This window comes from Chiloscyllium plagiosum, chromosome 16 (assembly GCF_004010195.1).
Source record: "Chiloscyllium plagiosum isolate BGI_BamShark_2017 chromosome 16, ASM401019v2, whole genome shotgun sequence".
Classification (NCBI taxonomy): Eukaryota; Metazoa; Chordata; class Chondrichthyes; order Orectolobiformes; family Hemiscylliidae; genus Chiloscyllium; species Chiloscyllium plagiosum.
Genome location: NC_057725.1, coordinates 6,014,277 through 6,026,354, shown reverse-complemented (window position 1 = coordinate 6,026,354; position 12,078 = coordinate 6,014,277). Strand labels below are relative to the sequence as shown.

The 12,078-nt window shown below is 40.8% G+C and overlaps 1 protein-coding gene across 5 annotated transcripts in view; it reads right to left on the bottom strand.

The window, feature by feature from the left end:
- The window catches only part of LOC122557625 (protein kinase C-binding protein NELL1-like), a 954,605-nt gene that overhangs the window by 915,364 nt on the left and 27,163 nt on the right, over positions 1-12,078 (bottom strand). For all 5 annotated transcript variants that reach the window (XM_043705393.1, XM_043705388.1, XM_043705391.1 and 2 more), the window contains one exon: positions 5,720-5,890. In XM_043705393.1, the coding sequence (XP_043561328.1) occupies positions 5,720-5,890 (171 nt within the window). The remainder of the gene's footprint in view (positions 1-5,719; positions 5,891-12,078) is intronic.

The window sequence follows — 12,078 nt, the reverse complement described above, 5'->3', positions numbered from 1 at the left end:
TTCCAAAAGCTTCAACTTGTTCCTGACAGGTACTTCTCCCGGGGTCTCTTGCACCTGTCTCCTCTCCGCCTTCCTCATCGTCTGCTCTCTTCTGCTCTCTTCTGGCATGATTGGTGTAATAACATCGCTGAAGGCCTTGTCCAGAAAGATCTCATTCTCTCGGATGAGCCTAAGGTCTTCGAGTTCTTTCGTCAGCGCTGCAATATGATCGGTCAATTGCTGAATGCGCACACATTTTCCACACATATACACCAGAGTCGTTGACCTCCCACATCAAGCACGTAGTGCACTGAACCAGCTTGATAGTCATGTCTTCACCCTCTTCAACTGTGGTGTAATCACTTCACTCAACCTCCTTGTCAAAGATGCCTGAGCTGAAGCCTCACTCAATTTTGCCACTGACCCTTGGCATGCAATGCTGTTACAACTACTGAGACCCCAATATCTACATCCTGGCGCATCTGTTATTATTGACTAGAAACTCAACTGGACTCACCACATAAACACAGTGGTTACAAGAGCAGGTTAGAGGCTAGGAACACTGTGGCAAGTGATTCACCCCCGACTCTCAAAGCTTATGCATCATCTACAAGTCAAGAGTACTTGGGCCTGGCCAAGATGTGACTCAACCTGACATGGTCAGCTTAAGCTGCTTACGCACAGATCAATGAGGTAGGTTTTTTTAATTTATTCATGCGATGTAAGCATTGCTGACTGGGCCAACATTTGTTGCTAGTCCCTAATTTCCCAAAGGACAGCTAGGAGTTAACTACATTACTGTCAACTGGCCAAACCAGGCAAGGACAGCAGATTTTCTTCCCTTAGTGAACCAGATGGGTTTTTCTGACAATCAACAATGGTTTTATGGTCATTATTCTATTTTTAATTCCAGGTAACTTTTAGCGAATTCAAATTCTCTCATCTGAAGGTTTCTTGTGGTGTAATGCTAGTGCCCTTATCTCTGAGCTTGGAGACCTGGGTTCAAGTCTTATATGCTCCAGAGGTGTGTAATAACATCTCTGAAAGTGGCAGATGGAGTTTAATCTGAATAATTGTGAGATATTGCATTTTGATAAAACAACCAAGTGCAGTACTTACACAGTTAATGGTAGGGTCCTGGCTAGCCTTATTGAACAGAGACACCTGGGGTGTAGGTATACAGTTCTTTAAAAGTTGCATCAAAAGGTAGAGAGGGTGGTTAAGAGGTTTAACATGCTTTCCTTCATTGCTCAGACCATTGAGTATTGGAGTTGGGACTTCATGTTGAGGTTGTATAGGACATTGATGAGGCCATTTTTGGAGGACTGTGTACAGTTCTGGTAACACTATAATAGGAAGGATTTTACACAATATTGCTTGGAGTAGAGGGTTTGAGTTACAAAGATTGACTGGGACTTATTTCACTGGAGCATTGGAGGTTAAGGGTGACCTTTTACGGGTTTACAAAATCATGAGGGGCATTGATAAGGTGAATAGCAAAGGTCTTTTCTCTAGGGTGGGGGAGTTCAAAACTAGGGGGCATATTTTTAAGGTGAGAGGAGAAAGATTTAAAATGAACCTGAGGACCAACTTTTTCCACATAGATGATGGTTTGTACGTGAAATAAACTGCCAGAGGAAGTGGTAGATGCAGGTACAGTTACAACATTTAAGAGACATTTTGACAGGTACATGAATAGGAAAGGTTTCAAGCAATATGGGCCAAATGCAGGCAAGTGGGACTAGCTTAGTTTGGGGAACTTGGTCGGCATGGACGAGTTGAACCAAAGGGTCTGTTTCCATTCTGTATGATGCTGTAACAAGTTGATTAGAGAACGTTAAACATTTTACCATCTGCCATGGCAGGATTTGAACATTACCTGTGTCTCTTAACTCAGTCTAATGATAGTACCACTGGATCATCACCTCCCATGATAGCTTCTCAAGACTAGAGGTAACTAATGAAATGTGCCCCTGTACTACTGTGCACAGATGAGAACAATGCAAAAATGCTATTTACCAATTTAAGTCACACCATGTGTCAAAACATTGTATAACCAACCATAGAGTCATATGTTAGATTAGAAGCCCTTTGACCTTCGAGTCTGTACTGTACTGCCTAAAACACGCTACTACCTACATACAGAAACAGAAAGTGATGTTCAGGACAGGGTTCTGAGAAAGGGTCACTTGAGCCAAAACGTTAACTTTGCTTTCTTTCCACAGACACTGCCAGATCTGCTGAGCTTTTCCTGCAATTTGTTTTTGTTTCTGATTTACAGTGTCTGCAGTTCTTTTGGCTTTTACACTATGACCTATATTAATCTCACATTCCTGCACAAGGTCTGTAGTCTTAAATGTTATGACATTTCAAGTATTCACCATTATCATACCAAAAATAATCAAAAGACTTTGCTAACTTTTGGAATCTCAGCCACATTACTATGAGGAATTATACCGGCCTCCAGTAACATCAGCGTTGCTGAGCTGATAACACTTTCACTTCCACCTGTAAACACAAGCATCTCAATTTATTGTCCAATATGACATTTCAGTGTAGCACTGAAGTTGCTGTTCTTTGAATTAATGTTAAAACTCAAGCAATGATTGTACAACTACAGCAAAGAGATTACAACTGCAGCAAAGCGATGACAACGGAAACATTTTAGCTGGATTGGAGTACCACATTATCAGACTTGGAAGGAAAAACATGATCTGATTGAACAGTGAAGGTTTCTGATTTTACTAGTAAACTCACTGAGCTTTCCATTTGATTACGAAGAATATTCATTAGCTCTCGCAAAGTCCCTGGGGCAGAAAATCTATTCAATCTTGTTGGGGGAGGGGGGAGAAAAGCTTTGTCTTACCACTGACATTGAAAGACATCTAATTAATCAGAAGATCCATCCAAGCGCTTAGAGAGATAACTTGTATCGATTGGGCTGAGGGTTTTCTGCAGGAGTTATGTTCAAACATAGTTGTATTTGCATGTTCAGAAATCAAAGAAACTTCACTGGCTATCACACATGCTCAAATGCCAGAGATATTTTTAAACTGACCTGTTCAGAGATGTTATGACATAACTCTGGAGAAGGTAGATCCGGCCCGGAGGTGGGGATACTACTTCTGCTCTACAAGAAAATGTCACCATCTGCCATTATGGGATTCAAATACAATTCCATAGATCATCAGCCAGGGTGTTACTGGGTTACTAGGCTAATATGCCACTACCTCCTCTAAAGCTTTGTTATAACACAGGAAACCCAGAAACTGCAAAAGCAAATTGAGAGAACAGTTGTCTAAATATTTGAGTCACGGATTAAATTAAGAAATCACTCAAAAGTTCTTGTTAGGTTTAGCCCAGGTAAAATGTCAAATTCAATATTCTTAAAAATCATTGTTCAAAATGGGCATAATAGAAATTCCTTTTCAGTGAAGCATTAATCATATTGGTTTCTAATCATGATTGGTGCATTTAAGCATTATCAACCTAAGTTTAAATTGAATTCTTTCATTCAATTCAATTTTAAACAAACTTTAATACTGACTTCTTTAAAATATCTGTCGTTCTGGTTTAAGGCTGGTGTTTGCACTTGACCACTGTTCAAATTGGTTCAGATGTGGATTCCTGCTTTAAGTCAACCTTCAAACAGGTGTTCTTACTGATTGCTCCATTTAATCATTGCACTAATTGGAAACTTCAACCAGCATGCCAAAAAGCAGCTCAGAAATAACTTCTGCTCAAGCAGCTGCTTTTGGTGAACATTTATCTTGCCTAAATTATTTGGAAAGTGAGAAACACAGATTATCATTCAAGTTCATGAATATTTCTTTATCCAATATATCTAGCATGTGCATTCTATTATTAACCACTATAAACCAGTTTTTCGCATCATTTGTGAATAATTTTCTCAAAATAGGAAGATCTATCTACAAGTAGGAAGCAGTATATTATAATATCTCTGAACAGTGTAGTGATTGCAATGAGGTCAGCCAGGTGGACCTCGGAATATGTGGTCCTGGATTGTACGAGTTTAACAGTCGCAATCAAGGAGCCCTTGCTGACAGATAAAAACAGGTGCAACAGACATCCTGACACTCTGAGAGCGAGCTCTGAGGGATCAGTGTCCAGGACTTCCAATGTGTAAGTAAACGGTGATGGAACACTGGCCTCTGTGGAGTTATTTGAAGCAGGCTGATTGGGAATCTCTCCAAAAATTTATGATTTTATAAAATCCCTGTATTGGATGTGCCTCAAGAAGGGCTTGAAGGGAATACAATGTATGTTTACCAGAATGACACCCAAACATCAGGGGTAAAGATATGAGGAGAGAGTATACAAATTAGGCCTGCCTTCTCTAGAATTTAAGGTTAAGGAGTGATTTATCAAAGTCTTCAAGATATTAAAGGAAACAATAGAATAGATAAAGATAAACTATTTCCTCTGGTTGGAGATTCTAGAATTGGGGGCATAATCTGAGAATTAGGGCCAGACTGTTCGGGAGAGATGTCAGGAACTATTTGTATACATAAAGGGTGGTAGATGTTTGGAACTCTCTTTCACAAATGACAGTCAATGCTGGGTCAGTTGCTAATTTTAAACCGAAGATAGATTATTTTTGTTCAGTAAAGGCATTAAGGGACATGGCTAAAGGCAGCTTTATGCAGTTAGGCTATATATCAGCCAGGATCTCATTAGACAGCAGAATAGGCTCAAGGGGCCTGTTCCTCTGGATGTTCTCTATCCTATTTGTGGTTAAACTGACTGACTCTCTGGGCCATTTCAGAGGACAATGAAGAGCCAATAACATTACTGCTATTAGATTCCCTACAGTCTGGAAACAGGCCATTTAGCCCAACAAGTCCACACCGACCCTCTGAAGCCTAGCCCATCCAACGCATTTCCCTACATTTACCCCTGACTAATGAACCTAATACTATGGGCAATTTAGCACAGCCAATTCACCTAACCTACACATTTTTGGACTGTGGGAGGAAACCCATGCAGAACATGGGAGAATGTGCAATCACCACACAGACAGTCGCCCAAGGCCGGAATTGAACCCAGGTCTATGGTATTATGAGGCAGCAGTGCTAACCACTGAATCACTGTGCCAACGGTACTATGGGTCGAGAGTCAAGTGCGGTAAAGAAGGGAGATTTTCTTCCCTGAATGCCATTACTTAATCAGATGGGTCTTAATGACAGTCAACAGTGTTACGTGGTCAGGATTAGGCTCACTTTTAATTCAAATTTTTGTTGAATTTAAATTTCATCATCTACCATGGTGGGAGTCAAACCCACATTTCCAGAACACATTAATTAGGATCTCTGGTTTATTAGTCCAGTGACATTATTATCAAACCACAACCTCCCCTGTAAATTAAAACATCACATCAAGTAACATTATTCAACTGAGTCAAAGGATGTGGGCTTCCTGTTCAAAAAGATAGCTCATTGCCACAATTAGTGACGGTCATTAAATGCTGGTCCAACCTCAATGTCCATGTCTTATGAATAAATTAAAATAGTCATCATCCAACATCAAGAATAGGGTTCCTCTAGAGAGCGATAGCGTCACTACTTCTGGATAGGAGGTCCAGGTTCAAGACCCATGTGTTCCACAAGTATACTGTAACATCTCTGAGCAGGTTTCTTGGGAAAATATCTCCAACATCAAGAATTCCATGCATCATGTAAACTACACACTCCACCCATAGATGCAGTATTCCAAATCTTACTTGTTGCAGTCCACATGTAACAAGAGATGGGAAGCGCTGATCGAGAGTGCTATCTGATGCCATAGTCCATCAGCAAGTCGATATGGGAACACCTCAGTGCGGGGTTTACCATTGAAACGGTAGTGATATCGTATTTCATCCCTTTGACCACTGCTCTCCAGTTCAAAGTACCTGCATTCAATACAGCAGATTATAAGATTCAGTGATTATTAAAATAGAATGCATACTATATCAAGTTACGCACATAACAGTAGCCCTGTATTTAGCAAAACACTGACATTTTAAGCTATTTATTCTGTTGACAAATTGAGGAACAGTTTGATTTTGCAAATTTCATATTCAATTCTTAATTTCAACCAGGGAATATATTGATAGCTCTAGGTCTATTTGCTTTAAGAAATTTCAGGCTGGAAGTCAAGTGATTTTCCCTTTGTTCCACAAATGAAACCATTTCACCAAGAGTTAATCTTTCAGTCCTATTGACTGGTCTAAACATCCAGCATACAGTTGAGTGACAAGAAATTCTTTGTAAAAGAGCACGTAAAACATATTCTCCCAAACATACCTCTCACACAACAGAAGGTATGCCTACAATCTACCCCAGAAATCTTTGTTTTCTTCCTGAAAGGGAAACAGCTTGGATTTTCGTAAGTGAAAGGGTGCCTAATAATATCTGAAGCAAGTTTAACATATTCCAGCCACAGACTACAATTAAAGTCTGTTCAAAAGGGTTAAGAACATGAACAATAACAGAGAGTCTACTCTTAAGCTAAAAAGTGTGGACTGTTATAGGTCACACTTAGTAAGGATTTTTTTTCATCTGTTCCATCTTCAGTGCGGCAGTGTATTTTTAAAAATCCATTGTATCTTTTACAATAGTCACTTAACAATGTAAGTTAACGTCACCAAATTCAGGTGAAGTGATAGTCATTAAATTGTACTGCTCTCGGAGAAGCCTCAGTTAAATAAAAACAGTGATGTGAAAAGTACTTCAATGAAAGGTATGCCAAAGTGCTCCAAGTGATCTTGGAATAGTGCCACACAATAATAAGGTGGGGCAGTGTCTTATGGTTCACTCAAGGAGTCCAAATTACTGACGCAATGAACATTCCTACTTAATGAATGTTCAAAACAGCAGTATTGTGATATATTTCAGCATTAAAGTTCAATATCTCAACTATTTAGGACAGAAATCTCCAATATAAAAGATTAACTGATGCAAGTCAACTTGGACTGCAGTGACTTTCCCAGCTGACCACTGAAACACAAAACAATCTTGTCCTGCTTGCTGAATAAAATCTATCACATTTTCTTGCAAACTTAATGTTGACTTGAATATTTAATACAAATTAATTTTCTTCCTTTCAAGGACATGGTTTTTTTCAATGTCTTAAAGAACAGCTTCATTTACAGCAGAGAGTGGGTTAGGAATACTATCACATCCTGCTTTCGAAAGCAGAGACTAAAATTTCACAATCCCACAGGTGTTATGATGCAGAAGTAGACCATGTGGCCCATTTTGTCTGCACTGGAATTTGAATTAGAGTCATAGAGTCATAGAGATGTACCGCATGGAAACAGACCCTGCGGTCCAACCTGTCCATGCCGACCAGATATCCCAACCCAATTTAGTCCCACCTGCCAGCACCCGGCCCATATCCCTCCAAACCCTTCATATTCATATACCCGTCCAAATGCCTCTTACATGTTGCAATTGTACCAGCCTCCACCACTTCCTCTGGCAGCTCATTCCATACACATACCACCCTCTGCATGAAAAAGTTGCCCCGTAGGTCTCTTTTATACCTTTCCCCTCTCACCCTAAATCTATGCCCTCTAGTTCTGGACCTAGGGAAAAGACTTTGTCTATTTATCCTATCCATGCCCATCATAGTTTTGGAAACCTCGATAAGGTCACCCCTCAGCCTCCGACGCTCCAGGGAAAACAGCCCCAGCCTGTTCAGCTTCTCCCTATAGCTCAAATCCTCCAAACCTGGCAACATCCTAGTAAATCTTTTCTGAACCCTTTCAAGTTTCACAACATCTTTCCGATAGGAAGGAGACCAGAATTGCACGCAATATTCCAACAGTGGCCTAACCAATGTCCTGTCCAGCTGCAACATGACCTCCCAACTCCTGTACTCAATACACTGACCAATAAAGGAAAGCATACCAAACACTTTCTTCACTACCCTATCTACCTGCGATTCCACTTTCAAGGAGCTATGAAGCTGCACTCCAAGGTCTCTTTGTTCAGCAACACTCCCTAGGACCTTACCATTAAGTTTATAAGTTCTATTAAGATTTGCTATCCCAAAATGCAGCACTTCACATTTATCTGAATTAAACTCCATCTACCACTTCTCAGCTCATTGGCCCATCTGGTCCAGATCCTGTTGTAATCTGAGGTAACCCTCTTCGCAGTCCACTATACCTCCAATTTTGGTGTCATCTGTAAACTTACTAACAGTACCTCTTATGCTCGCATCCAAATCATTTATGTAAATGAAGACAGATCCATGGACTAAAATAGTGGACAAGCATTCAATCATGCATGTTAGAAATCTACGTTAACAATGCCAATACTTGCAATAGTCCTCAATCAAAATATTTCATGTAGTGCATTTTTTAAAAAAAGCAATTGTACCTTGTACAATAATCACTTAGCAATGTGAATTATCGACACCACATTCAGGCAAAGTGGTAGTCATTAAGTTGTACTGCCCTTGGAGAAGCCTCAGTTACATAAAAACAGTGATGTGAAAAGTATTTCAATGAAAGGTGTGTCAAAGTGCTCCAGTGATCTTGGAAGAGTGCCAAACAGTAGCAAAGTGGGGCAATGTCTTACGGTTCATTCAGGGAGTCCGAAAGTACCAATGTGAGCTTTTTGCAAAATAATGAAAACAAAATACCGTGGGTGCTGTAAATCTGAAATAAACACAGAAAATGCTGGAGAAACTCAACAGGTATGGCAGCATTTGTGGACACACACACAGAGTGAGAGAGAGAGAGAGAGAGAGAGAGAGTGTGTTAATGTTTTGACTCTGATATGACTCTTCTGCAAAACCTGAAAGTTGTTGGAAAATAGTTTTGTTTTATACTGATAACAAAAAGTGCTAGAAATCAAAGTGAGTCAGGAAGCATCCGTGAGAGAGCACAGAGCAAGCTAATGTTTTTGTGAAGGATCGGATGTGATTTCCAACATTTTTTGTTTTCAAATAAAAAAAAACTATCTTCCAACACCTTTCAGGTTTTGCAGAAGAATCATATCCTCTTGCTCCTCCTCATCCTCTGTCAAATGTATTAACATAAAACTAGGAGCAAATTACTGCAAATGAGGACGAGCAAGAGGGCAAATTGTGTCCAGCTCAGTGCAAAAGACAGAGGGATTGTTAATGGTGTGGAAAGACTAAAAAGGGAGAAGTACAAAGAGTGTAAATTAAGGTGTGAGAGGGACAGAATTGGACCTTGCTATTCAGTGCAAAGTCTCTGCTGTACTCTGATCTGACAGACAATGATGGTAAAAGATTAGATTCTCTAACACTGTGGGTAATTTAGCATGGTCAATTCACCTGACCTGCAAATCTTTGGATTGTGGGAGGAAACCGGAGCACCTGGAGGAAACCCACGCAGACACAGGGAGAATGTGCAAACTCCACACAGACAGGTGAGAATCGAACCCAGGAGCTGTGAGGCAGCAGTGGTAACCACTGACCCACCGTGCTCCTACTTCCTTTCAATCACATATCTGACCAGGAATCTCCCAATCTTACCACCTGCCAGTGGTATATATTGGAATAATTAGCAAGATTATAAACACACTTGACTTGTTAAAAATCACATAACACCAAGTTATAGTTCAACAGGTTTAATTGGAAGCACACTAGCTTTCGAGCACCGAAACCAGTGCTTCCAATTAAACCTGTTGGACTATAACCTGGTGTCGTGTGATTTTTAACTTTGTACACCCCAGTCCAACACCAGCATCTCCAAATCATGACACTTGTCTTGGCTATCGTAGTACTGCTGTGGATTTGAATCCACAGCATCTGACTCAAAGGTGTCACAAGACCCCAAAATGTAAAAATCAAATATTTGAAGACTGGATAAGCTCATGACAAAATATCAGCAGCGTACGTCAGAACAACACTGAAAATTATATATCAGTTTTAACATGATCACGATTTGGACAACAATACAACTGGATAGAAACTAAAGCTAATTTCATTTGATTATGGTGATAAAAAGAGTTGAGGTCCTAAATTCAAAGTTAGGGAACTCCAAACCTAACACTATTGTCTCTTCCTTCAAGGATAGTTCAAATGTTACAAATTAAAATTGAATCAGGTCATGTAAGTGTCCAGGTCGATGCCCTAAATCAGAAGTAAAGTTTGCTGCAAACGAGGGGTCTTAGGCTGTTTCAGAATGCCCGTGACAAAATGGATCCCCTGAGGAAGGTGGATATTCATCTGATCCACATAGGGTTGCCCTGACTGAGATGCAATCAAGCCAGTGCAGTAAGATCTTGATTCTTTCTTGAAATTTCTACGGATTAGGGAAGAATGGGAGTGTTCCTCATAGGCCCGTAGCAGGCCTTTCTCCTTATGCTCCTCCCCTTTGGGACTTCCAGGAGAAGCATGCAACCCAAAACAGGACCATTCGGCGTCTGGGAACCTATAGTGGCTCTTCTGTAGGAAGGAAGGATGTGATTAAACTGGAAAGAGTGGGAAAAAAAATTACAAGGATGCTATCGAGACTGAAGGGTTTGAGTTCTCATGAGACACAGGATAGGCTGAGATGTCTTGCCCTGGAGCATTGGAGGCAGAGGGGTGACCTTACAGAGGTTTATAAAATCGTGAGCATTTCAGATAGGGTGAATAGCTAAGGTCTTTTCCCCCGGGGTGGGGGAGTTCAAAACTATAGCAGATCGGTTTAAGATGAGAAGGGAAAGATTTAAGAGAGACCTGAGGGACATTTTCACACAGAGATTGGTGTGTATGGAATGAGTTGCCAGAGGGTACAAATACAATATTCAAAAGTCATTTACACAGGTACAGGGGTAGGAAAGATTGAGAGAGATATGGACCAAACACAGGCAAATGGGACTAGTTCAGTATAGGGTATCTGGTTAGTGTGGACAACTCGGGTCAAAGGGTTAGTTTCTGTACTAGATGACGCTATGACTCTCGAGGTTACTTTCTCATGATGCTTAGCCCCTACAACTACAGGTATAGACACTATTCCTGAGCTCATTTTCCACTCCAAGACAGATCAAAATGTATTTCTGGACACATCTGTTTATCCAAACAGATAGAAACAATAAAGAAATTGGTAATGCTGATCTATCATGACATTTCTCACACACAAAAATAAAAATAAAATGTGTTGTTTCTTCATGAGAACAAAATTCCAATCTTTGCCCACCCAAAATTATTGCATTTCCCGATCTTCAACTTCCAAACTCTTTCCTATATTCTGTACAGTTCTGAGCACCTTTTCTAGCCTGCACATGTTCATTCTATTGTTTGGTTTCCCTCTTTCTCTCGGCTTTAGCCCTATTCTCCCAAGTATTTTGCTGTCGCTTGTATCATATCTTCTGCTTTGTTGCAAAGTAACTAGAAGGCATACGGTGAAATGTGTTTCATTGGTACAGGGATTGAGTTCCGGAGCCGCAGTATCATGCTGCAACTATCCAAAACGCTAGTGCGGCCACACTTGGAATATTATGTACAGTTCTGGTCACCGTATTTCGGGAAGGATGTGGAAGCATTGGAAAAGGTGCAGAGGAGATTTACCAGGATGGTGCCTGGTCTTACGAGGAAAGGCTGATAGACTTGGGTCTGTTCTCATTGGAAAGAAGAAGGCTAAGAAGGACTTTGATAGAGACATACAAGATGATCAGAGGATTAGATAGAGTAGACAGTGAAAATCTTTTTCCTAGGATGATGACGTCAGCTTGTACGAGGGGATATAACTACAAATTGAGGGATGATAGATTTAAGACAGATGACAGAGGCAGGTTCTTTACTCAGAGAGTGGTAACGACGTGGAATGCCCTGCCTGCTAATGTAGTTAACTCAGCCACATTAGGGAGATTTAAACAACCCTTGGATAAGCACATGGATGATGATGGGATGAGCTGAGAATAGTTCACAGGTTGGTGCAACATTGAGGGCTGAAGGGCCTGTTCTGCGCTATATGGACGGCACAGTGGCACAGTGGTTAGCACTGCTGCCTCACAGCGCCGGAGACCCGGGTTCAATTCCCGCCTCAGGCGACTGACTGTGTGGAGTTTGCACATTCTCCCCGTGTCTGCGTGGGTTTCCTCCAGGTGCTCCAGTTTCCTCCCACAGTCCAAA